Source organism: Falco cherrug, chromosome 4 (genome assembly GCF_023634085.1).
Source record: "Falco cherrug isolate bFalChe1 chromosome 4, bFalChe1.pri, whole genome shotgun sequence".
NCBI lineage: Eukaryota > Metazoa > Chordata > Aves > Falconiformes > Falconidae > Falco > Falco cherrug.
The window spans coordinates 30907143-30934614 of record NC_073700.1 but is presented as its reverse complement, the minus strand read 5'-3'; the positions used below and the strand labels follow the sequence as shown (position 1 = coordinate 30934614).

Here is a 27472-nt window from a genome sequence, read left to right as displayed (position 1 = left end):
CCTCTCCCTTTTTTCCCCCTTTTGTGCAATATATCATTTTTTAATTAAAAAAATGCCTCGTGGAAGTGTAGCGGGCTATTAAATGTTTTGGTCCATAATTAACATCAAACCCCTGACTTAAAATCTTTACGGATTGAATGAGCTCCATTAGCTGCTACATGAATAACACCGCGCAACTCTCGGAGGCCTATGGGGTTCAAATCACCCTTTTCCCCCTGAGAAGGGGAAAATAAGAGGAGGGTCCTTGCTGGGGACTCACTGCTTCTCTCCTTGCAGCCACTGCACTGTGGACCACCCTGAGGCTGGCAACCCCCCCACCCTGCACCCGGTGCTTCTCCCTGGGTATCACAGCCCTGTGACAGTCAGGAATCCCATCACTTTGCACAGGGGAAGGCAGGATGTGACCCTGGAGGGAAGTTATCTCCCTGCACAAATCACTCCCTGGCAAACAGAGCAGCAGCGGCGCGAGTGGCAGGGTGAAGATAATGCTATCTCTCGCAGGGATCGGCACGGTGGCGGTGAACCCCCATCGGCAAATGACAGGCACGGCTGATGGAGTGCTCTCGCAAGAAGGCGGCAGCAGGCATGAGTTACTGGGGACCTGCAGCATGTTTCCCACCCTCCTTCCCAGCTCCCAAGGGAAGGACAGGAGCTGGCAGGTTGCCTTGTGGTTTTATGCTCGTGCCGGCGGGTTGGAGGCAAACCCCACACATAGAGGAGAAGACAGCAGGGTCCCGTGTGTTGTCTCTGTGGCACAAACCCACCAGGCACCACGTTTCGGCTTGTGTTAGAGGTGGCCCCAAATCGCTGCCTAGTGCAGGCTGGTCCCCACCTCCAGCCCGGGGGGAGGGTGCCCAACGTGCAGGTTTGGGGCTGCTCCACTTCAACAGGTCATTGATCATCGTTACTGATGCACGTCCCAGGAACATGCTTGCTGCCTTCTCCAGAGGACTTGGGGGTTGAGGAGGTTTGAATCCCCTGATGATTCTCAGCATTTGCTAAGATAAATTCATAGCATTTCATACCCCAGGATCACTGTCTGGCGTTGGCCCTCAGCAGTGACACATCTGTTGGGGCTGCTGACAAATTTCAAGCGTTCCTATCCATACTTTAATGGTGGAAATAACATTGGAGCTGAAGTACTGGTCTTCGATACTGCTGGATTATGGATGACCAGCTCTTGTTTGCACTGATGAATGCAGCTGCCACCTTGCCAGTTGATGGTATTATTCCTTCTAGGCATCTCCACTGGCATGTTGACTATGACATCGGACACAAATTGACTCACTTCTGTATTCTTGGCTTTCTGAACGAAGCTGGAGTTAGGAGGTGCTGGTGTTCTCGTTAGGTTTCTGCTGTGTACTTAGCTATCAGCCTGCTCCTGCTAAGCAGCTCTGGACTGTCTTTTGGGCTTTGTTTGTACATGGCATGAGCTGTCAATTCAAAAAGTCATATTTCATAGCCCAGCAGTCACTCAAACGCCTCATAACAGTGAGGACATCAGAAGCAGACACTCTCCAGGGTATGAGAAGATGGTCAACTTCCAGCACTCTTCTGTTTTTCCCTTGAGCCTAAAATGATTTTTTCCTTGAAATAAAGGAATCTTGGTCCACCCGGGACAGGATCCCACTGCAGTCCCCCCATGCTACATTGGCAGGACAGCTTGGCCATCCTCCATGACCCATCTCCATCCAGCTCCAGCTCTTGGATGAGGATGAGAGCCTGAGGATGAAGGCTAGGCTCTAGTGCTGTGGAGGAGACACTGATCTGCCAGGCAAGAGCTGCTTGGGGCAGCACTGCCCTGTGAACACGAACAAACAAGATATGCTGCCATCGTGTCCAGAAGCCAAGCTGCGCCACAGGCACAACAACTAAGGCGATCACAACACAGGAAAAGAAAGGCAGAAGCAGGCTTAGCACTGTGGGCTGTGTTAAAATGAGTCCAAGTCCCAGTATGCCCCTGCTGTGTGGGAGGGAGCTGGGACAATCTTTCCTTGGGCAGGGCTTGCCTGTCCCAGAGCATCCTGGGGGGAATCAGAGTGATATTTTAATAAGCTAAGTATTAGTTGCATCCCCACTCCTGTCTTTGAGACTGATGCTGGGTAGTGAGGCTGAAAATTAATTGCTTGCAGAGTTTTAATTTTTTTTCATTATTTCTTCCTTTTTCTTCTTTTTTTTTTTTTTTTAATATATTTTCATCTCAGCTGTATTAAACTTTAAGTCAACAGAATATGGGGTGCACAGCAGGGAGTCTTCCAGCTCCCTTCTGCTCTCCTCCACTTGACCAGCCCCAGCCCTGCAATTCAGCAGCAAGGTTTGCTGCACATAGCCAAGAGCCTGTGGAGAAAAAAAAACCAAACCAGCGAGAGCCCAGTTGCAGCTGCTTTGTTTTCAGTTCTGCCCAGGAGTGGTATAAACTCCAACAGGCACTGCTTCAATCAAGCTAGCTTCTGCTGAGTCAGCTCTATTTAAAACTTGGCCTTTCCAAAAGACTGCAACTCTCAGAAAGCGTGGCCAAGATTTTATGGGTAAATATAAAATTAATTAGGAGGCAGGTTTTAAAATAAAGGATTGCTCTTGGAATCCAGGGGAAATAACAATTTCTCATGAGAATGCAGAATCTCTTAACCTTTAGCCCATAGGTGCATGTTTAGCAGCGTGGCGGAGGCGCTGCTGAGTGGAAGTGGATTGAGCTGCTCGTGGACATCCTGGTGGATGCTCCATGCTCACTGCTGGCACACTGGCTGCTGCCCAGCCGGGACACACCTGGGTTGGAAGGAGCCCTTTTGTGTTTTCTTTTTGCCTCTCAGGTAGCAACAATCGTCTGAGCTGGCTGAAAAACATCTCAAGGCAGGTCTATTCACTCAGAAACTGGTGATTCAGTTCCACCTAATTGTTTGGAGGGGAGAGATTGATTTCATTGATGTTTTCAGCAAGGACATTATCAAACAGGTTTCATTTGGATGGTGTCATTTCAGTTTGCCCGTGCAGAGTGGCTGGGATGCCTCACTTTGTGTTGCAATAGAGTGGCTGGAAGAGATGAGGCGGGGAGGGGATATCCATTTGGAAGAATTTCTTTGCTGCAAGAAAAATAACCCAAAATTTTGTGTCCCCAGTCTGCCACAAAATCAGATTTTCCTATCAAAAAGTGAGGTGCCTGGGAGTTAGCCAGCCCGCTGCAGCAATTGCTGTGGGACAGTGTCGCTTTGGACCATCCAGAGCAGCAGGCATCACATTGAAGGCACCACAGGGACATGGAGAGGGTGCAGTCCTGCCCCAGCACATCACCCCCCCATGGATGTTTTCCAACCTGCCCCCAAACAGCGTTCGTGTGTTTGTAGTGACAGAGCCCCTCCACCTCCCAGGTAACTCACTGCCATGCTCCACGAGCTGTTTTTGTCCTGATGTCTAACCTGATTTCTCTTGCTGTAATTTAAGCCGATTATTTCTTGTCCTGTCCACTATGGACATAAAGAACAGATTATTCTCTTCCCCGTGGCAGCAGCCTTTTAAGCACTTGAAGACTGTTATCACATCTCTTCTTCCATCATCTCTTTTAGGCTAAATAACCCAGTTCTTTCAATCTTTCTTTGTAGGTCATGTCTTGTAGACCTCTGATCATTCTGTTTCCTCTGCGCTGCCTGCAGCAGTGCCACCTCCTTTTTGATACAAGCTGCCAGTACCAGAATCTACTCCAGCATAGACCTCACCAGCCATGAATGAACAAGAAAGATGATTTTGTGAGTCTTTAGGCCACAATGCAGCTTGTATATCCCAGGGCACTGTCTGCCTCTTGATGCAACACTGATACCTCATGTTCAGCTCATGACCCGCTATAATTTGTAGACTTTTTTCCAGAGAACTGCTGCTGATTGTTTTGTAGGCTTGGTGTTTCCCAAGAGGTTCTGAAGTGAACAGCAAAAGGCAGGAATGAAGTATCCTGAAGGAAGGTTGTGTTCTCTTGTACTTGTTGATCTCGTCCAGGTCCTGATTTTGGTGTGTTCATGCATTCGAAGTACACTTTTGGTCAGGCTTTTGACTAGACTGTGCAATATCTAGGTTGGGTGCTATTCAGTCCATGCTGAAGGTGCTTTACTGATGATCCTTTAAGTTTCTGGCTCCCATTCCCTCGTAATTTCTAGTGCTTTATCTCTTTCATGCATGTTCTTTCACGGTCTAAGTTAACACTGGATAATCAGCATTTTATGCAAAAAAGATGAGATTTTTAATTTTCTGCACTCCACAGGGCACTGAAAAGCAGACCAGAATGGCCTGTCCCCACCCCCCAGAAGCTATGTTTAGAGTGAGCTGGGCTTTTTTCCATTACTTGATTATTTTCCTTAGAAACTAGAGGTTTCTGTTCAGAAAGGCTCACTAGTGGAAACCTGAAGGTGGTCCCTGGGGCTCAGACCTATAGGGACTCAGTGCAAGGACTCCATACAGTCCCAGGGAAGCACTTCCACCACCTAGCCATAGCATCAGCCTTTTGCTCCCCATGAACATTTAAATCACTGATGCAATGTGGAAAAGCCCAAGCCCCAGAGATGGGGCAGGACCAATTCTGCTGCTCAATGAGGCAAGGGGAGAAAGAGGAGAAGGAAACCCCCATGCTCCAGGTGAGCCTCTGAGCCTGGGCTAGAGACAACCTGTCAGCAGACCTATCTGATTGCCTGTCCTCCTCCCCCGGGGCTAACTCAGCATCAGCTATATTCTCCTGCAGGCAGCAGCATTGGAAATCCCAGTTATGGGAAAGGTCTCGAGGGGAGAGAAATGCAGGTCACTGCTGGGACAGACTCTCCAGGCAAGGGCGCGCACGCAAAGGTACTTGGGTTGTGATAGTAATTAATGTGGACATCTCTAGTAATGGCAGAGCGGGTGCTTCGAGTAAGTGCACGGAGGCAGGAAATGAACCCCATCAATTTTTAAGACGTCAGCTGTTTCATGAGGCAGCTGCAGAGAGAGGAACGGCTGGACCTTGGCATGTTAGGCAGCCCCCTCCACAGCCCGCAGCTGGATGCAAACCCGCGCCTCCCGTGCCATGAGATGGACCTGCCCAGCTTCCTGCAGGGAGAGGACCCTGGAAAGCTGTAAATGGTCCCCATTCAGGGAGAGTGTTAGCAAGACTGTGGGTGATGGTGGGATATGAGGGTCTCTGTTGCTGGCTGCAGCTATTCAGTCCATGCTTGCAACGGGTCCCAATTCAGCAAAGCACATTTGACTGCAGGTGAGGGCATTTCCACACCAAACCCTTCTCACGCAGTGGAAGAGCCTCTTTTTAGCTAGGACCTGAGGGGTATTTCCAATATTTGGAAACCACCCTGTTCTCATGAAAACCAGGAGTCTTTTGTCCCCAGTTCCCGCAGAGTCAGGACAGAGACTGTCGCAGAGCGGGTGTTTTTATGGACTGGCTGCTCTCTCCCTTCGCAGTTCTAATTACATTGTATATTTTGGAAATAAAAATGTCCTTTTTGATGATATCGGTCAGGAAAGCTCTCCAGCATTCCAAGTACAGAGAAGGGGAGAGGCAAGTGATCAAAGGCAGACTGTAATGAGCTGTCGGAGGCGAGCCCAAGGTCACTGGGGCAGAAGGGCCATCGTCACGCTGGCTTGTGATGCTCGGCTGGCTCCCCGCTCCTGCATGCTCCCCTGTTCCCCTCACCGTAGCTGAGCATTCGGGTCTGTACACCCAAACACACTCTGATGGAGAGAGACAGTCCCTGCCGTGTGGGCGTCATGGTTTAAATACACCCAGTGAAGGGGAAGGATGCTTACCTCACTTTATAGATATGATAGTCACATGCCAAGGCTGAGTCCTTGCTCCCCACAGGGGTGAAAGCATCCAGTTGCTCTCGAAGAGCTGGAAGCACTGCAGGAATCATCTGCTGGGAGAGGCAGTCTTGGCGGCAGGCAGAGATCTAGGGCACTGATGAGTGGAAATCTAGGGCATCAAAGAACAGACATCTGGATAATCAAGGAGAAGAGATCTAGGGCACAGAGGAGCCGAGATGTGAGTAATCAAGGAGGAGAGATCTAGGGTATGGAGGAGAAAAGATGTGAGTAATCAAGGAGCAGAGATCTAGATAATCAAGGAACAGCGATCTAGGGCATGGAAGAGCAGAGGTCTAGGTAATCAAGTAGGCATCAAGTAGGGTTGCTCTAGGGCATCGAGGAGTGGAGATCAGGACACTGAAGAGTGAGACATGATCTATCTTCCAGGGATGCTCCCAGAGCACTGGCATCACTCCTTGGGCTCACAGCCTGGTGGCAAGGGTCATGCAGGAAGGCAGAGACGGGGCTGGCAGCCAGCCCTAGGTGCTGGGTACAGCTCTCACCAACCTCTTCATAGTCCAGGGAAAAGGGGGACAAACTTCCACAAGAAATTCCATGCACCATAGTAAGTTCACAGGGTTCTTCAGGACAGCTGAGCCTTGACTGGCAGCTGCAGGCTCCTCCAAGGGGGAACCACGGAGTTGCTTCAGCCAGCACAAAGGCGCCTGCCTCCACGTCACCAGCAGCAGTAAACATGATCTGTCTGAAAAATAGAGTCACGTTAACAGTTATTGATCTATAACTTTTAACCAATTTCTTTTTTACAATATTGGATTGCATCCTAATTTTAGCTTTTTATGTTCGGCACTAGGCAAACTCCACTCCATCAGCAAAAAACTGCCCCTGTGGGCCAATCTGCGCCTTCCATTGAGCTGAATGATAGAGTACTAGAACAATATTTTTCGACAGATCGGTTCCTGTTCAGGGTAGCAGTGGCCATTATGCAAATCGAGCTATAAGAAGTTTAAAAGTCTGGAACCATTATATTTCTTTATTTCATTAACATCAATGCAAGTAGGCGAGTTAATACGACAGAGTGATCCCATTCCAGGGCTTGCACAAAATGGTCCCCCCATCATCTAACAAGACTGGTGATTTCCCCTAACGGGTGCTCCCAGCAGCTGTACTGGGGGTACCGAGGCATTTTTTGCAGCATGCAGCTAGGTGAAGGTTGGGTGACGTCTCTGAGCAGATTAACGTGCAGGAATGCTCTGTCCGAGCTGGCAGATGGCTGGGAGGGCCCTGCTTGTTGCAGCAGCCAGATATCCAGGAGGATGCGGGGACAAGCAGGGGATTGATTACAAGGGCCCGATTTCCCACTGGCTCCTTGGGGATTTTGCTCCCCCTCAGAGCACCTGCACAAAATCTGTTCTGTGGTGTTCTCACCCCTAATCCACTGCATGGGCCTGGAGAAGTTGCTTGGGCAGAGATGCTCTGGTGTGCACAGAGGTATGCAGAGTTCAGATTTACAGGGAAGGCAAGAAGCACAGAGAGTTGCGTTAACCCCATTTCCTCCTGTTCTGGTGCTGGTCACAGACATTTTCCCGGCACAACAGCAACATGAGGAGCTGAGGACTGATATAATACAGGCATGATGCTGTAGGGCAGAGAGATGTGCTCCAGCACATGCCCTTGTGCCCAGGTGGTGGCCATCCTGCTCCCTCCTCCTGCATCATATCAGCATTGTATCAGCACCGCTATGAACGTACGCCTTCACAGTCCCCTCTATCCTCCCATGTATCCCCCACCTCCACCCCACCAAGGCACAGATACACTCGGTAAAACAGCAGCACAGAAAGACGCACATCCCTCTTTGTGGCCCCGTTCAGCTGAGGGTATTGGCAGCCAGCTCCTCTTTTCAAACAGAAAACTAATACGGAGTGTTATCAGGCCAGCAAGGAAATTGTGGGGTCCTGGGACCCAGCCCTTGCATTTGTGTCTTAGGGAAGGGAGCGGGTGATACCTGGCTGCTCACAAAAGCCAGCCCCGCTATGTGGTCCAACAACCCTGTGAGAAGCTAGCTTTCTTTCCCATACCATACACCCTCTCCCAGCCATATAAATCACACAAAAGAGACACAGACATATGCACACTCACATGTGCGTACGTATCCGCATAGATCTGGAAAATAAAGATCACAGCGTGCCACACTAATGCATCCCAGCACTATAATAGCTCCATTATAAATGCCAATGTCTTGGAGCATTACTGCTAAAGACTCTACCTTTTAGTGTTGAAACTTTTAATTGATTTTAAAATACACAATCAATCACAGTTAATCAAGGAATCATGAAGAAGCTATCGTACACAAATACACAAAGACAGCATATAAACCACAATTAATGACCACTTAAACCATGGTAGGAATGAAAATAGAATTATTTATTAGTGTTTATGAACAGTAATGGATAAAGTAATGAAGCAGTAGCATGGGGGTGTGTTAGAAGCCGAAGTCTGTGATGTTTAACACCAAGTGGCCATAAGTGACTTTTCCGTGAACGAGTCAATGACACAATTTAGAGCAATCTTTCCAAAGGAAGGACACACCGTTTCCCCCTCCTCCAACACTACCATTGCCCCACGGTCACTGGTGGGGGTGATCAGTCCTGAAGGAAGGTGGGGACCAAGCTGAGAGCAATTCCTGGGTTCTCACCACAAACCCAGCCTGTGTCCTAGGGCTGGGCTGCAAACTGCCAGGCACAGCCTTGTTCCGTGGCAGGAAGACCTGTAGCCCCCACTAAAAATGCCTCTGGGCTGCCGTTAGCCAAATGTCACCCTGTAACCTGCCAGGGAGGCTGTCTCTCCTCCCGATGGCTTTCTCACCATACATCAATGCAGCTAGGCAGCTCTGGCTTTAATATTAGAGGAAAGCAATTAAAATCCAGCTGATTGCCCTGTCCCAGCCTTGGAGAGCCAATTCCTCACGTCTCAGGGTGGCACGCAGCCTGAGGGGCCAGAAAAGAGTGAGCAAAGCAAGGGCTGGAGGTTCTTAAGCCTGTGCCTAAGCCAAGGACAATGAGCTTGGGCAGGGCAAAGGAGGTGAATTTCACAGAGGCAGCTCGGAGGCCCCTAAAGGCTGTCCTTGACCATAGCTCCAGGTGGTCTGTCCAGGACTTAGCACAAGAGACTGTTTTGCCTAAGCTGGCTTTATTCACACCCACATAGCAAGAGACTTTCAAGCCCAGAGCCATGCGCTGCCGAGTTACGCACTCATACAATCCTGCCTGTAGACCCATTTCGCGCTGTGCTGGATTAACATCTTCCCATGCCTCGCTGCAGTGTCCACTGCCCCCAGGGACAGGCAGTAGCACACTGATGTGGCACTCAGCCAGTGAGCAGTGGCAGAGCCCTGCTCCCTCATGTCATACAGCCCTTGCCTTGCTGCTGTGCACGCAACAGTTTGCAGCCAGAGACATTTAATTTCTCTGTACATAATTCTCCACCAAGCAGCACCTGAGACCCCACTCCTAGTTGCCTGGCACATGGTGCAATGGAGAGGCAGCGGTGAAGTGACTCCTGGTGAGGAGGAGAGAATCCAGAGGAAACTTTGTCCTGTTGCATGATTCCCTTGAAGGCAAGTGCCATCTAACCCCAAACCACCACCAACACGCCACCCTAGCTGGTGTCCCTGCAGAATGTAGGGGACTGGGTGAGTCCCACTTACCCCATGGGGCAGGAGCACAGGGATACACTCATGCACAGACATTCCTGTAGTGAGACGGAGGTCTCTAGTTTGACCAGGGACAGCTTTTAGTGCACTGGACTTCAACTCCTATTAGTCATCCCAGATCACAACCTTCCTGCACTGTCAAGGCTTGGTGCTGGAGGCCTGAAAAGGAGCTGACAGCAGGTCAGACCCCAGAGCTGCATCTTCCCCAGGGTTTTGGTGTGGGGCTGAGGATGCCGCAGCCCTCACTTCGAGCCCTGCCCACCAGCAGCCTCCCTCCCCACTGCGCCTGCACTCACTCACATCTTGCTCTCCTTCACAGCCTCTTTTGTTGCCTTGCAAGTTGGCCCCAGGATGTTTTATCACACCATAGTACATAATACAAATGAAAAACAAAGGGAAAAAGTTTGAATCATTTTTTTTAATATATTCATCCCTGTGCAGGGGAACAATGATCCATCTGATTAAATCTGCATGCTAGAGTTTATTAAACCAGGTTGGCCTCTCGCTTTCTCTCTCCTTTAGGCAGGGACAAGCTCATTAAAATGAACATGCTCTGCTCCCTCCCTGTTGCAAGCCCGCCTCGCATCATCTCCGTGCTGCTGCTATCTTGTGGGCATCGCCAAGAGCTGATGAATAGGGCTCTGCAATTCAGTTTTCTCTGGCAGCAGCACAGCAGCCAAGCCTTGGTACGGCTTTTTGGAAAAGGGTAGCTGATGCCTTCAGCATCATGCCTCATGGCTGCTGCGAACATGCATTCCAGAGGATGCAAGAGGCCCAGTAAAACTGGAGGGAGCTGGGAGGGCAGGGACCGACCACCTCACTCTAGCCCTGCCCCAGCCCCTGATGTGTCATTTACCTCCTCGTGGGCTCTGTTTCTCATCTGTAAAGTGAGTTTGATGGTCACTGCTTCCCCATTAGGATAATTAATGGCTATAAAGCACTTTGGATCCTGCACTAAGAATAAACCCATCAGTAATGCCAAGGTGACAAGTGGGCATCTAAGACAGTCTCTCCCCTGGGACCAGGTCCCTGTGCAGGCTCCTGAGTCTGCCGGCAGCTGCCCACCCTGTAGCACCTACTCTCCTTGGGCTACCCCAGGAGGGTCCGCAGCCCACCCAGCCACCCTTACTGGGGAGGCATTTCCAGCAGACCAGTATTTGCTGCAGCTCCTCTTCCTCCTCAGCAGCCCTTCGGATGCAACCTAAGTCTGTTACACCCTAGCGATAACAGTGGCTTAGGCCATATAATCCCTCCTTTACTTGACTTTGGGTTATTTTGAGCAGGAGATTAAAGGAGATTATCTGCATCACCTGAGATGCTGCACTTTCTATCTCTACCCCCTTCCCTCCCATCCCCAGGGCTCACTCAGTCCCAGGCAACAAAAACTCTCCGTCCTTCCCCTGTCCTCTTCCATGCTCGTGTCTTGGGGCAGCCAGGGCACCGCTGCTGGTGATGCTGGTCCATCAGCCTCATTTCCTGGACCCAGCTTCTCACCTGGCCACCCACGTAACCTTCACACCTGCATCCTGAGCAAAGTCCAGAGAAGCTCCATGGCAGGGCAAGGAGAAAGGAGGGCACCCCAGCACACTGTAGCATTAATTGGGATTAGCTGTTCAGTGGGCTTCTACTTGAGAAGGAGGTGGTGGCAGACAGGATCAAGTCCTGCTTTGGGCACTAGGAGCTTGTGGCAGGGTGTGCTGGGTTCAACAGCAGCCACTTGCTCCACAGCCAGATGATAGGGAAGGATTGCTTATTTGGAGTATCCCACACTATGAAAAAAAAGAACCACAATACACAGGGAAAACACTGAAAATATGTCTGTGTCTCATGCCCAAGCACCCAGCCACAGGCATTGGCCAGACAGGGCAGGGAGCTCCTTCCCATGTTCTGGAGACCACATGCTGCTCTCTAGCTCACTTCAGCTTAGATTTAGCAAAGCACTTAAGTGCTGCTTTGAATTCCTCCCAAAGCCTTGCCAAAATCGGCAGCTTTGTCAAATCAAGGTCTGAACAGGCAGAGCTACTAGCAGTGACCAGAAAAGTTAATTCTCTTTCCTACTGGAGGGAGAGATGCTCAAACATCCCAGGAGTGGGGAGCAGCTACCAAGAAGCAATAGTTCCCCTGGAAAGCAAACACCCACACATGGCATCCCACCAGCACGTGTGACCTGTGCACTTTCACAGCAAGCTTGCACCTTCATGGGCTGTTTTTCCTCATTTCAGACTACACCAGGCTAGAATCCATCTGCCACCTTGGAAATTAATAGCAATCATTAAACAAAAAGAGCTGGCAAAAAGAAGCCTGAGGTGAAAAGCAGCTATTTCTGCCAGAAAAAAATTAAAACTATTTAGACATACAGAAAGTCATTTATTACTGTGAAGTCCTCCCTCCACCTGGGGTTTAAATCTCATTACAGTTTGTCCAAAACAGATGTTACTCTTTTAGCAGTAGATTATTAACGATAAACTCCATTCCTCCAGAGAGGGTAGGTGTTCTGGGTTCACTTGCTTTTTCAACTTGGGTAACCTCCACAGGAAATGTTTATGAAAAGGACAGACAATCCAAATCCTGGCATAGCTCCCTGCTGCTTTTGTCTTGGACTTGCAAGTTTTTCTTGCCACTCTCCATATCTTTTGGAGGTCTCTGGACAAGCAGGGTAATACACTGGCCCGGAGAGTGGCCACAGACTCTGCTGAGGAGCAGATATGATGTTAAAGAAGGGCTTTGACATGCGGCAAGTCCTCGCTAACACACCAGTAGCTCCTACAGCTGCTTTTCCACCAGCAATTCAGCATTAACCATGTGTCAAAACAAAACTAATTTATCTTGGACAGAGCTTAGCAGGTACATGATCCATTTTTCCAAGCTTCTCTGCTTCCACCCACACATTTTTTGGGTGGAAGGCCATTTAGTTGGGCTTTAGGCTTGCCGGCACCATTGAGGAGAGAGCCAATGGTCCCTCATAACCGTGGCTGAGCATCCTCTATGGGCAAGAATGGGCTTTGCTTATTCCCACGAGTGCATTTTTTCACCCAATTTTCAGTGGGAAATCAGCTAGCCTTGAGAGGAACACTGACTGGCACCCACTTTAACCAGCCAAGCCTGCAGCAGAGCCATATCTTTATTCCATTTGGATTTAACATAGTAAAGATACCTGCTCAGAAATCTAGAAGCCACATTAACCATGCTGTAAACAATCAAATAAGACTAATATCAGCTCCACCCAAATATGACTACCTGGCTTCCCAGCCAACTCCCTGACCATTTCAGCTAGGAGAAAGCACTTCCCCAGACTCTCCAGATACCCTACTAAATAGGTGTTCTCATGACGCCTCGCAGAGCATGCCTGTGAAGCCAGCAAGTACCAGCTATTTTGGGATTGTTGCTGGTGAAGCCAGTACCAGCATCTCAGGGCTCTCTCAGACAGCACTTTTTGCTATCAGTACAATTTTTCTGGACCCCAAGGGAAGCAGCAAAAGCTCTGCTGCTGGCCATGTATGTCTGTGAGTACTTGTTGCTGAAGGAGAGTAATTTCCCTCAGCACAACACGTCTCAGACTTTCAGGCTCTTCTTGGAGCCAAACTCTTCATGGAGCCCTGTGGGACCCCAAGGGGAGCCCCAAGCAAGCAGTGTACTCGCCTCCCTACAGGTGCAGGGTATCCTTGGGATGAGTCCACTGCATGGCCATTCATGTGGTGTCAAAGGCATGGCAGGGGCTGCGCTGATGGGAGGAACAGGCTGTAAGTTCATGGCTGAAATTAAGCTGTTGAAAGGAGCTGAGGTGAATAAACACCTACCACAACCATCTTATGGGCTCTGCCCTCTGCCAGAGGGTACAGTCACCGCTATCTTGCGTCCCTCTGCAGCCTCACATGCTAATCTGCACCAGCCCTTCATCCTCTCACTCCCATCCCAGACCCAGCTGAAGCATAGACCTGCAACATCCAAGCCCACCAAGCCACCACCATCCCACCCCCCTCAGCTCCTCCTAGCACTGCAGGGACCTGGAGGGTGCAGTGAGGCTGAGCACCCTCCCTTCACAGAGGCCAACAAGGGTACTTGTGGGATGGACATTTATTTGGAGTATGGGTATTTGGCCCATGGGTGTCCTATAAAATTTTAGCAGGAAAGCCGAGCATTTATTTCTCCTGCTGAAGCAACAGACCCACAGACTTCTAAAGTGTTTCCCTGTAGAAATACAGCATCTGTTCAGGTTAAGAGGTCAGGGCATGGGCAGGGTTGGAAGTGTGGCAGAGGATCTGCCTTGACCTAGGGAAGGAGAAGAGGGTCCCTCCTCCAGGAGCACACAGAGCTGAGCTCCTCCAGCAGAGCTGCGTGCAAGAGCAGGGCCATGCTGGGTAAGCTGTGCATGGAAGGTGGTCATGCTTGGTTTCCTCTGCAATGCTGTTATCCTGAATAAACATTAGATTGGTTTTGGAGAGCTGCCCAGACGATCATTAACCTTCTCCTGACCCATGACAAGAAGCCAGCCTGCAGCACTGAGCTAAAATTAGGCCTGTAGGGCACTGGGGCTTGCCAGACATGCTGTGTCTGGGCTGAAACCCCCTTCAAAAAGTGGAGAGCCAGAGGGTTCAGCCTGAAAGGGGCTGCTTAGCTCCAGAGGAGAAGAGCTAGATCATTAAAATTCACAAAATAATTTAGGTTGGAAGAAATACCTGGAAGTCACCTCCAGCCAGGGAAGCAGGACCACCTTTGAAGGTGAATGAGTCAGTAAGAGGTTAGCAAAGGTATTTGCCTACAGCACAGCCACAGCAAGTCCTGTGTGCAGGACACTTCTGACAAAAAGGTGAATTCATTTTTGCCTACCTGGAGATCACAGCAGACCATTACCACGAGGTCCTACGTGTGCAATGTATTTTCTTGTCTGCCGACACTCGCCAGTACAGCCTACATGGAAACTGCAACTGAGGTACTGGAGACCCCCACACCTTCTAACTTGAGACCCCTCCACCGGGAAAGAGTGGGGCAGAGAGGGAAGAGTCCTTTCGAAAACAGGACCATAAAAAATCCCAACAAAACACTTGCACCTCAAAGTAATTTTTAACAAAGCTTACCATTTCATGGATCCACCCCCAGGTTTCATTCTCCATAGAAGCGGATTTTCCCATCTGGGAAGCAAAGGGTTATGCAGGCCTCCTGCAAAAATAAATTAATGAATGAAAGCAGTAAAACTCTCTTCCAAATAGCAGCAAAGATCTGAGGGAGGATGACAATGCAGCAGAGAGAAGGCACAGTTCAGATTGTCAATGCTGAGGAACACCGGCAGCTTTGCTTCCCAGCATGGCGCTGGCTTCCTCCATTGTATCAGTGCTGGAAAAACATGCTTTGATCTTCAGCACTATTTGCAGGGGGAAAATGGGAGTCCTGCTTCCACACCAGACCTCTGCTTTCCCCCAGCCTAACGTCAGTATAACCATCCATAATGGAGCTGTGATTCAGGCTGATTATTTCTAAGAACCCCATCAAGTAAATATTAGAGAGGCTTTCTCCCACAGAAACACGCTTTTCTTATTACTAGTATTGTACCTGATCAGAGCTCTTCGCTCTCTACATCCCCTAAAATCTTTTTCCTTTTCACCTTGCTCTGACTGCCCCTCTAATTGCTCTCCTTGGCTCTTTGAGGGCTCAGCTGCACTGTCCTGGGCTGGAGCTGACATTTCCTATCTGCCCATGATGATATTTCAGGGGGCCGTTTAATGCACAGATAACCCAGCTGAGCTTAAGGGGTTCTTCACCAGGAAGATCATTTATGCATTTACTTAAACTCAGTGGAGAATTTTGCTCAGTGGCCCACAGCAGTGTGCAATAGGGTTGTCATCTCGATAGACCCTGGAAGCTAAGCAGCACGAGATGGATGTAAATGACTTCAGACTGCAGCCAAGTGAAAAGCAGAATATCTATATTTCCTGAAATCCCAAGAGGTAACCTGTCTGGAAAATATTGTCATTTTAACCCAGAATTTATTTTGCCATAGAACAAAAATGTTCTTAAAAATGTTGGTGCAAATGTGTTTGTTCCAGCCGTTCACTACAGCACCCGCAAGTTCACAACTAAACTAGCCTGAATCTCAACTTCCAAGAAAGATGACAGCTTTCCAGCTAAAGGACTAATTTTCCAGAAAGTGCATTTTACATTAGAAAACCATTTTACTGGTGAACTCCCCACGTGACCAGCCGCAGAGTAAGCTGCCTCCTCTGGCAGTCCATGTCAGGCAGCAGCAGGGGCTGGCTGCTCAAAGGGAAGGCATGCAGGAGCCAGGGGTGACCTCAGCTCAGGGGGGTCCCTCCCCACCAAGGGTGGTGGTCTCCCAGCACAGGAACGCAGCAGGCAAGGTGCTGGCAACAGGGTCCATTGACAGCCCCAGGCAAGGCAAGAGGTGAGCCATAGCCAGGGTCCATCCAAGGAGCCCAGCCAGGAGCAAAAGGAGATGGGGCCAGGAGCAGCACCAGACACAAGTTACAGGTCATGTCTGAGGGATCCATCCAGAAGATAAGCCACCTACCACAGAGGTCTGAGGTCTATCCTGAAGGCAGGACCCCAACAACAAAGCTCAGGAAGGAGGCTGGAGACTCAGGGCTGAGCTTATATGGAGTTCTGGAGCCTGTGGGCAGAGGGTGTGAATGGAGGCCCCAGGTGAGGCTGATCAGGGTCATTAGTGTCTTCAGGGTCTTGGCAACCAGGTGCATTTTAGGCTCCTCAGACTGACATTCATCCAGCCACTGGTCTGCAGACAGGCCCATGCCTCCTGCAAAGAGGCTGCAAAATGATCCATCAGCCAGTCTGTGGACACTGCAGAGCCATCAGTGTCTTGATCTCTGCTGACTTGCATTCCCCTTGATAGGAACAACCCAAGGAGAGAAACATTGGCCCTAGCTCTGCATAGAGCCCCCAAGTGTCATTACGCCAGTAATAGTAATGCCCCTGTATAGAGACCAAGCGTGTAATTTCTGTTTGTTTTCTCCCAGCCTACCCCAGAAAAGTGATATCCTCCCCATCCCTCCCATATGGCTACTTGTCACCTGGTCCCAAGGTCTCAGTAAAAGCTATCCTGTATGCGATACTGGGCACTTCTCGCTCAGCCCCTTTTACCGCTCTGCTTCATTCATTCTTCATCTCTCTTCAAACCTCAGTGGTAAAATGTATCTCTTCTCCCTTGCCTATTTTTCTTAAATAATAAATAATAGCAGGAGAGAGAGTAGAATTGGCTGGAGAACTCTATTATCTAACACTGTGAAGCATTTGGGAATAAGGTTGGGATGTAGATAAAGCTGCCTAAACCCCGTCTGTGCAGGCAATATTAGTACCAGGACCTCTGGATACAAAATGAATTTGAATTTTACAGGCCTGGGCATCTTTATTATTCAGCGTGGTTGTGATTCTGACCAACATCACCCGGCAGGAGGCATGTAGCAAACACCAGGAATACGAATGAGCAGAAAAAACCTGCCTGGAAGCCTCCTTTCCCCACCTGACATATACAGGATGGACGTCAAGCCATTTAGGGGAGACTTCATCACTGATAAATGTTTTCTCTGCCATCTTGGAGCTGCCTCCTTGGATTATTTTACATATAATGAAGAGCCGAGGTTCATTTTAAAATTTGGTGGCTGTTAGCCAAGTTTTATCTCCCCACCTCTTTGGGTGACTAGACATTTCTGATTTGTAATGTATTGCTCCCGTCTCAGTATGGCTCTCTGTGTAGTGGGGCTCCTTCATTTACTGGTAAAATGGCCCAAGCAACTGTGAAAGGGGTCTAAGAGAAGCTGAAGTGCAGCCAGCAGGAGATGGAGCAGCTAGGGAGAATGAAGTTACGGAGATGCAGAAATGCCAAGGAGAGGAGCACTAGTGTGTGTGCATGTATACGCACGCACACACACACGCGCATGTTAATCTGGCTCCTTGCCTTCACTCAGTAAATCTAATCCACAGTTTGAAATAACTCATTCAGTAGAATAACAAAATCAGGCATTGAGTGCCAGGACAGCATATTATTACATGTGCTGGCCAGCTTGCCCTCCCTTTACCTACCCAGCCCCCATGGCTGCTTTGTTTGCTTTCTTGCATCTGCTGCTCTGGTTTAATTTACCGAGATGCCATTAGTTGGGAGATAGAAGCAAAAACTTCCCAGCCAGCCTGCACTGGATGAGCAGCAGCAACCTCGTCCTGGCTGAAAAACCACAGCAAGGGAGGTGGAAAGAAAAAGACAAAGTGGGGCTCCAAAACCCAGCTGCAGCCTTGTGCACATCACAAAATCACAGCAGTCCCTCTTTGCCGCTGGGTTGTTGCTGGGGACCAGAGCTGGTGAAGAGGGGACAGGTAGGAGGGGAGGACATCACAGGTCAGGGTTGAGGATTAGCAGGGCGAAGCATGGATCCGGGCTCCAGCAGGGATACTGGAGATCAGAGGTAATGCATAGGAGCATCAAGGAGTGAGGGAGCTGCCGCTGCCCATTTGCTGGCCTCTGTGAGCCACATGAGCCTGACATCTCAAACCATGCTGCTTTGTGAAAGCAGAAGTAAAGGGACGTACAGCAGCGTCTGCAGTGCACAGGTAACTGTGCAGGAATGATATTTCCTGCAAGGTGCTCAGTGTGTACCATGGGCTCCCCATGGACGTGGCCTGTTGTCATCTTCAGCATGATGCTATGGTTCAAGACACCTCTGATTGAGATTAAATTCATCATTTCAAATTGTTGCTATTGTTATTCCACACCATCTTCATGCCTCTCTTCAGCTTCTTTCTCAACCAGCGAAGGAGAACCCCAAATCTCCACTTTCCTGGTGGTTTTTCACATTGGAGTTGTAGCTGGTTTGTTCCCAGGTTTCCCCAGGCAGCCCTGGAGGGTCAGAGGACTGGGAAAAGTGGTGTGCCAGTGGGTTACCAGGAAAATAAAGCCAGGACAGCTGGGTAAGGACAAATCAGTCAGGCAGGAGGGTTAAAACACTAGCTTTTCTTACTGATTTTTATTCAGCCTGTGGGGAAGAGGTAGGGAGGTCTCTCCCCTCCCCTCCAGAGCCACGTCCCAGCTGCAGCAGGTCAGGGACAGCAAAGGCTCCTTGGCCGACCGGCTGCTCTATTTCTAACACGCAAGAATAAACCTGGGATTTCAGAAGCAGAAACAAACAGAAAAGGGAGACTAGAGGTGAGGTAAAAGGTAGAAAAGGGAGGGAGGAGAAACCTCCTGCATGTCTGTTATCTGCCGTTACAGGGAGATGAGTCGGGAGCTGCTGTGAGTGCCCCCGCTCATGTCCTTCCTTGTGGGATGCTCAGCGCTTGGCTGATGTCGCAGCACACACACGCAGGCACGCACCCATGCGCACCCGTGTCGGAGTGATGCTGGGAAGAAGACTTTCAGAAGCCAACAAGACGAACAATTATGCCTACTGTGCAAAGAAACAAGACCCACTCCTCCACTCCGCAGTCATGTCCTGGCAATCTAATAAAGAGGGAGATTAGCCCCTCTTTCCTCTCTTACGTCTCTTTAATGCTGTCATTTTATTCACACTTTGCAAAGCAAATAAACCAGCAAATTGCTTGCTTTAATGAGCTGAAATTAAACTCAGGCTGCTGATAAAATGCTTTTTCTCCTTTCTGTTGTTGGGAAGGACTCATCTGATAGGCAATGTACAGGAAAAAAGAGAAAACACACAGCAGGAGCCTTATTGAACGTGTTTGAGTAGTTACCATTGCTCTTCTTCATCCCTGACACCTCCAATTAGATGAGAGAGGGACACAGGTGATGAGAAGGCTATCAGATATCAACCTGGCAAGGTCCGTGGAGAGTCTGTCTCTGCTCTTTGCTCACATGGATGGTCCCACTCCCCTAGCTAACACCCTTTGACATAGGCTGCAGCCCACAGCCTCCCCAGGGAGGAGTGACAAGAAACCTTCCTGTGCCAGAAAAAGGCTAGTTTGACTCTGCAGAGCAATCCCAACCACAGGTTTGCCCAGAGAGGATAGTTAGGTCAAAATGGGAGTTAGAGGAGACAGAATAAGTGCCTGCTAAAGAGAGTATGCCAAGATGCATCACTCCCTGCTGCCTGTGCTGTCTCAGTTTGGCAGGGCTTCCCCTGCCTGTGGGAGGTCCCCATAATGCACAAGCCCATGGAAGAAGACGGGGAGATGGTCACACCAAGGGCAGGCACTGCAGGGCAGCAGGCAAGGAAAGCACCCTCTGTGCCATCCCAAAGGGACAACCGGGGCAAGCCATTGCTTATGGCTCTGCAGGCCAGGACGACCCTTCTCCCACACCCTTAGAGGCCATGTGCACCTCCACGGGAGGCAGGCTGAGGGCTGGAGACCGGGCTGGAGACCAGGCTGGTCCCTGTGGCAGAGGAAAGCAGGCACATCTAGAGCCCAGCCTGCAGCTGGAAGGGGAGAAAGTCCCCACCTGCAGCACAACGCGTGTGCTGGGATTTTCATCCTAACAAGAGGTGCTCAGGGCATTTTCCTTGTCTCCCACAGCCCTCTGAAGCACTATCATTATCTCATGGTACTGGAGAGGAGGCTGGAGCACAGCGAGGTTAATTGAGTTGCCCAGTGCCAGGAGGGATGTAGCAGCAGACAGACGTCTTTCAGCATGGCACTGCAGCCCGTGCCTCCCCACCAGCTGGGGGGATGGTAAGGGGGGACATTCATATGCAGTGCCCCAGGGAGCACAGTCCCTCTTCCCTTCCTCACTGGCTCCAAGGATTCAGCTACGCCAAAATGGGCTGCCAGGTCCTGGCAAAGCATCCCAGGGCAGGGACAGCACATCCTTATAAATGTGCTCCTGCCAGTGCAGCAGGTACAGTTCCCCACAACAGGGTTACCTACAGTATCAGTATCACTGTGGTGCTATGAGGGCTTCAGCTGGAACAGCAACGTAAAAGCATGCTAAAGTCCAGGTTTCTACCCCCAGGAAAGAGGAGAGGTGAGATTCAGCTGCCTTACCCTCAGCATCTCTTCCACCAAGCTCCACTTCTAGACTAAACTTTTGAAAATCTGGTTTTGTTGAGCTTTCTGCCATACGTAGCTGGGCTAGGACAGCACCATTCGCTGGGGAGGCAAAGACCTGCAAGTACCAGGCAGGGCTCGACAGAAGCATCGCCTTAGGGCCAGAACATCCCACCATGTGTGACTGCACAGCTGCTGCAGGCAGTACAGTCTTCCAGAAGGGTGTAGTGCACACCCTGCCTTCTGGGGGGGCACTGAGTGTCTGCCTGTTGTTTTCCCCCACAGCCTCACCTCCCCGAGCAGCTGGTGGGGTGTCTGCTGGAGGACAAGGTGGCTGGAGAGTCTCATGTGCAGGGAGCTGACGTGAGAGCAGATCTTGTTATTCATGTAATAGAAACCCAGCTAGACCACCAGGGAATAGACTCATTGTACACAATGCAGGAAGAACAAATAAACTGTTTTGCTGCTGATTATTACTGGCCTGTTTACTGAGGTATAAACTGTGGATGGTTAACAGCAATCTCTGCAGTGAAACATGGTCTGCTTCATTGCCTGGTACTGTGGGTGGAAAAGAACATGGTTTCTTCAGGACAGGGTGAGGGTATGGCATCTGCATCTAAACACCCCTTGACAATCAGCCTCACACAATTTTCGGGCATGCAGCACCAAGCACAGTCCCTTCACTGCCTGGGCACTGGGGAATGGTTTGGAAACCAATTTCTGGATTTATACTATTTTGCAGATCCAATGAAAGGCAATTTAGATGTAAGATGTGCCCCTGTCTCCTTCATGGATGCCCAAGAAACCTCCAGTTCCTACCAGTTGTGTTTTCAAGGAGTACTGGTGGTGTCTTCCCTGCCTCCTACAGTCTGCCCTGGGACAAGGGAGACAATCAGAGCTCCTGTTCCCAACAAAATCCCAAGAAGGATTTTTCTAGGTAGGCCATGATGTTTTTTCCCCATTTGTCGGCAACTCCATCTCTGCTACAACACCTCACTGCATCTGTCCTACCAGCCCAGAGAGCTGTTTTGCAGCAGAGATGTCCATGGATGATATTTGCAACATCTTGTGAAAAAGTATGACCCAGGAGATGCTGAGGCTCATGCAGTTCCCTCCTCTCTATGTTCGCCTTCCTGTTTCCCTGAGAAATTACAAAAGAAGTAGAAGGGCTGTCCATGGATATTTATATTAAGTCAAAAATGCAGGAAAAATAATGGAAAATGTAAACCAGGAATGAGAATTTTTCTGCGGGAAGTGAGGTTGCTGGCAGCACCATAGGTTTGTGTCTGGTGAAGACTTCCTGGTGTTCAAACAGTTGCTTCTGGCTGTGGAGGGAAGATCTTGTCCCATCTTCTGCAAATACTCTTGTTACACCACTGAAAGGTTGGAGGTTCTTCCCCACCTCTGCATCATTTCACCCAAGAGGGAGAGAGAGGTCTTGGAGACAAGCAGCAAGACCCAGCCCCAGACAAGGACGTCAGATGGTGGACAGTCATGCTAGCGTGTTTTGCAGTCAGAGAGTGCCCTGGAACTGCTGCTCAGGTTCCCAGAAACAGGATGAGAGCTCGATGCTGGGCTTTATCCTAGATGCCAGGCAGCAATGCAGTCAGAGAGACACGGTGTCCTCAACCTGCATCCCCTTCTGTGGGCACTGCTGCTGTGCACACCAGCACAGGAGACAGTTAGGATTCCCCTCAGCAAAACACTGCAGCATCAAATCTACATCAGAGTGAGTTGTCTAGACTTCATCTGCTCTCAGCAGAGAGGAACAGACACTTCTGGGGCATCACTCCTCCCCTGCTAAGGTAGACACGTAAATAGGTCAGACAAATGATGCCTTGGATGTGCGTTGGTCTCTCATCTGCGTATAACGTGATGCTGGACAACAAACTCAGAGGATGACCTCCGCAGTCAATGACCTCCGCAGTCAATGACCACCTTCCCTTGTGCTGCCAAGTGCCACTGGTGGCAGCACCCAATTAAAGTTGAGGTTTAATTGGCTCCTTGAGAGCTGGTGGCCAGAGCTAGAAGGCGAACACCTAACATTAAGAGGGCAGTTGGATGCATCTCCAACGCCCCTAAGTGCTAAGTGCCTTTCTGTGGTGTTCAGTTTGTGCTTGTGTTTTGTTTTAAGCAGGTGAGCCAAGGGACTGAGAAGGGACAGGCCCACGGAAGCGTGTGGAGATGGGGACCAGTGTCACGATGGGCAGCAAAAAGAAAACGAGGAGATGTACTATAAGAAGTGAGAGGAAGGCTTGTCTCTAAGCCAGAGGGACTCCTCCACACAGGCACCGAACTTCATGACTCCCTCCCCGAGATGCCAGAGCCCTGGTGATGTGGGACCAGCCTCAGCCACCCAGGCCTTGGTAGTAGCCCCTGGCCGGTGGCTGCCGAGTACCGTGGGCACCGAGGTCCTTTCTCTCCACAGACGCTTCCCCCCCGTCTCCAAGCCATGAGGAGAAGGGAGAGGCGAGCGAAGCTGCCGAAGAAGCACTAGCCCACGTCTTCCCGGCCCCCGTCCCGCTCCCCGCTTCCAGCAGACCAGGAACCCCTTCTCCGCGCCGCCCTTCCAGATGGCAGGTCGCCGGTGGGCCGCGACGTCAGCCCTCTGCATGTGCGTGGCAGCCGTCTCCCTCCTGCACGCCAGCGGGGTGCGAGCAGACTGCTGGCTCATCGAGGGGGACAAGGGCTTTGTCTGGTTGGCCATCTGCAGCCAGAACCAGCCCCCCTATGAGTCCATCCCCCAGCAGATCAACAGCACCATCGTGGACTTGCGGCTGAATGACAACAAGATCAAGAGCGTGCAGTACGCCTCGCTCAGCCGCTTCGGCAACCTGACATACCTCAACCTGACAAAGAACGAGATCTCCTACATCGAGGACGGTGCCTTTTCAGGACAGTTCAACCTCCAGGTGCTGCAGCTGGGTTACAACCGACTGAGGAACCTCACCGAGGGCATCCTCCGGGGCCTGGGGAAGCTGGAGTACCTCTATCTCCAGGCCAACCTCATTGAGTCCGTCACCCCCAATGCCTTCTGGGAGTGCCCCAACATAGTGAACATTGACCTGTCCATGAACAGGATCCAGAGACTCGACAGCAACACTTTTCGGGGCCTAAACAAGCTCTCTGTCTGTGAACTCTACAGTAACCCCTTCTACTGCTCCTGCGAGCTCCTCGGCTTCCTGCAATGGCTGGAGGCTTTCACCAACATGACACGCACGTATGACCGGATGCAGTGCGACTCCCCACCTGACTACACGGGCTACTATTTGCTAGGCCAAGGCCGGACTGGCTACCGCAATGCTCTGAGCATGCTCTCTTCCCTTTGCACTGGTGGCTCCTACACTGTGATCCCTCGTTTTATCCCTCCCAGGTACCAGGTGACCACCGTGCCCTCCGAAAGCCCCTGCTCCGAGGAGGAGTGCTCCTCTGGTGACGGCACGACTCCGCAGTTCTCCCTCTTCACGCCCATCAGCGAAATGGAGGTGCGCCCCAACATCCAGGTGAAGCACCTCAACCACAACTCAGCTGTCCTCACCGTGCAGATCCCCTACCCCTTCAGCAAGATGTACATCCTCTCCCAGTTTGAAAACGGCTTCTCCTCCATGATCACCAAGCTCAGGAAGAAGGAGGAGAACATCACCGTGAGCAACCTAGTAGCACAAAGAGATTACACCTACTGTGTAGTCTCTGTCCACCAATACTCCAAGTACAACCACACCTGCGTCACCATCACACCCACCAGACCCAGCCGCAAGGAGCCGGTCCCCACCCCTTCCACTGCCACTCATTATATCATGACAATCCTGGGCTGTCTCTTTGGCATGGTGATTGTCCTGGGCGTTGTGTATTACTGTCTCCGGAAAAGGCGCCAGCAGGAGGAGAAGCACAAAAAGGCTGCCAGCAGCATGAAGAAGACCATCATCGAGCTGAAATACGGGCCAGAAATGGAGACAACCAGCATCACCCAGTTGTCCCAGGGACAGATGCTGGGTGGGGAGACGGTCACCCGCATCCCCTACCTGCCTTCTGCTGGTGAGGTCGAGCAGTACAAGCTGATTGACAGCAGCGAGACCCCCAAGGCCACTAAGGGCAACTACATGGAGGTGAGGACGGGCGAGCAGCCTGAGAGGCGAGACTGCGAGCTGTCCCTGCCACCGGACACCCAGAGCTCTGTGGCTGAGATCTCCACCATTGCCAAGGAGGTGGACAAGGTGAACCAGATCATCAACAACTGCATCGATGCCTTGAAATCTGAGTCCACCTCTTTCCAAGGGGTGAAATCGGGGGCAGTCTCCACGGTGGAGCCTCAGCTGGTGCTCTTATCAGAGCAGATCCCCAGCAAGCATGGATTCCTCTCCCCCGTCTACAAGGAAAGCTACAACCACCCTCTCCAGCGACACCACAGCATGGAGGCAGCCCCCAAACGCTCCAGCACCTCTTCCAGTGGCTCCATACGGAGCCCCAGGTCCTACCGCTCTGAGGGATCGGGCCACAAATCAGAAGCCAAATACATCGAGAAGACGTCCCCCACCACCGACACCATCCTCACTGTGACACCGGCTGCGGCCATCCTGCGGGCAGAGGCAGAGAAGATCCGGCAGTACAGCGAACACCGGCACTCATATCCCAGCTCGCACCAAGGCGAGCAGCACGACAGCATGGCTGGGCGAAAGCCCTCCATCCTGGAGCCTCTGACCCGTCCTCGCCCCAGAGACCTGGCCTATTCCCAGCTCTCGCCTCAGTATCACAACCTGAGCTACACCTCCAGCCCAGAGTACACCTGCAAACCATCGCACAGCATCTGGGAGCGCTTCAAACTCAATCGCAAGCGGCACAAAGATGAGGAGGAGTATATGGCAGCCGGCCATGCCCTACGCAAAAAGGTCCAGTTTGCCAAAGATGAGGATCTTCACGACATCTTAGACTACTGGAAGGGCGTCTCTGCCCAGCAAAAGTCCTGAGTCCTCACACTACTCGTGACTTAACACACTAACTGGACCAAAAGAAATCCGCAGCAGCTATTTTTATTCAGACTATCTTTGAAACAAAATAAAATTTAAAAAAAAGAATCAATAAAAATAAAAAGAGAACAAATTATGAAAATCTATAAATATTCTAGATAATATATAAAGCGAGATATTAAAATGTCCTCACTTTGGTGAGACACGCACCAAATTTGAACACAAACTTTACAAAACAAACAAACTGTGGAGTGAAAAAAAAAGTTTTGTTTCATTTTGATTTTTTAAAAAAATAAGAAAAAAAGAAAAAATTGAATATAAAAAGAAAGTGAAAGAGCGGGCAGAGAGCTGAGGTCTGGCGTTTCCCAATATTACATTGCATGAGTCCCTATTCCGTGATTTTGTGGATTCTTTGTGAACAGTTTGTGTTCTTCCTTCCTTCCCTTCCAAAATCAACAGCAACAAAAACAGCAACAAAACCCAAAAAGAGACCAGAAGGAGATCCATCCTTTGGGCTGTTTTTGCAAACGGAGTCTTCCAGTTTAGACTTTCACCCGGTTGAAGGCCCGTTCACATTTTCACTCACTGAGAGGTTTTACCACACATTGCATTGTAAACCGAAGTCGTTAATTGTACAGAGAAAATTTCTATATTTGCAATGTTTGCTGTATAATGAGAAAGAGAGAGGAGAAAAAAACCCACAATACTACATCTACTAAAAATATATATATATATATCTATATTCACCTGTTTGTACCAGGTTTTAATCATGGATTTTAGAGAAAGAGACGGAGTTTGGTTTGAAGGACTACTTTGTTGGTTGGTGGTTGGATGGTTGATGGGATGTTTTTTGCAAGGCAGGGGATTGCTTGGGTTTCTAAGTGTTTTGTTTTGATATCTCCCAACAATTGTCTGTGTCCGAGTTCTCATCACTTCCAAGCACACAGAGGAACACACCCAGGAAAGCAGAATCCCCCACCTTATTCCAGGTGGGAGACCATCACCACCAGGAACAGGGAAGGTGATGAGAAGTGAAGGGCTTTTGGTTGAGCAGGTGCCACCATGCCACGGGATTTCTCCTGAAAATTAAAAGGTATTGGTCTCCTCCTCTAAACAGACATATCAGGAGAGCGGTGGCCCTTGGGGCCAGCCGCTGGGGGTGGGGGGGGGCAGGGGTTATCTTTCAAGATGGGGAGCCATGGATGAGCTAGAGCAGAAAGCCTGCGGCCGTTCTCCAGAGAAGGACATCATTGAGGGTGATTTTAGCTGAGGGAGAAGACACTAAGTGTTTACAGCTTGTCCGTATTGAGAGCTATTAGGGTAGGCACAGGCCCCGGGGCAGGAATCCTGCCATTCACACCTGGGACTCCCATCACCACACATCCAGCAGGTCCTCCATGGGTAACCCCAAATGCAGGCACAGCCTCGGGCAGGGACTGCAGCACCTCCTGCCCACAGCCCTAGTGCTGCCCATGAGCCAGTTGGACTCATTCCATGTGAGTGGCTTTGGAGAAGGACGCTCTGGGAAACCCCTCAACAGCCCTTGGGACTCCAAGACTGGAAGGGAAGGAGATGGCCCCACGTTCATATCTCATGTCCACCCAAGCAGCCACATGCCCCTCAACCATTGCTCTCCAATGCCTGTCCAAGACTCGTTCGCTTTTTGCCCCATCCTTAAAATACTCCCAGATGATGCCCTACTCATGGGGTGAGGAGGAGGATGGCAGTGTTGAGGCCATGCAGGCAATCCCAGGCCATGCTGGTGGCTGAAGGACACAGTTTTGCCCTGATTAGCTCCAGCTGAGTCACAAGCCCTCCCACCTCACCCCATAACCAACTCAAAGTGGGGGCCACACGAGGGTGAGGGAGCTGCTGTGCCCCCCCCAGTGAGTGGGTGGGAGCCCAGTGAGCCAGCACAGTGAGGCAATAAGCGCCCCCAGAGCAGCCCTTCGGGGCCCTGCTGCTTGCTGGCGTTTTTCCCCTGCATCCTGCTCACAAGTCTCTTGGGATGGACATCCTGAGTCCTGACAGATGAGCACTAGGGCCCAGGAGC

General features: G+C 50.5%; 1 protein-coding gene across 3 annotated transcripts in view; it reads left to right on the top strand.

Annotated features, from left to right (window-relative positions):
* ELFN1 (extracellular leucine rich repeat and fibronectin type III domain containing 1) overlaps positions 1–26165 on the top strand; it is a 109028-nt gene extending 82863 nt beyond the window's left edge. For 2 of the 3 annotated variants that reach the window (XM_055709851.1, XM_055709854.1), the window contains exon 4: positions 22590–26165. In XM_055709851.1, coding sequence (XP_055565826.1) covers positions 23029–25419 — 2391 coding nt within the window. In that variant the 5' untranslated portion in view covers positions 22590–23028 and the 3' untranslated portion in view covers positions 25420–26165. The remainder of the gene's footprint in view (positions 1–22589) is intronic. The other variant, XM_055709853.1, reaches the window with a different exon arrangement.
* The last annotated feature ends 1307 nt before the right edge of the window (positions 26166–27472 follow it).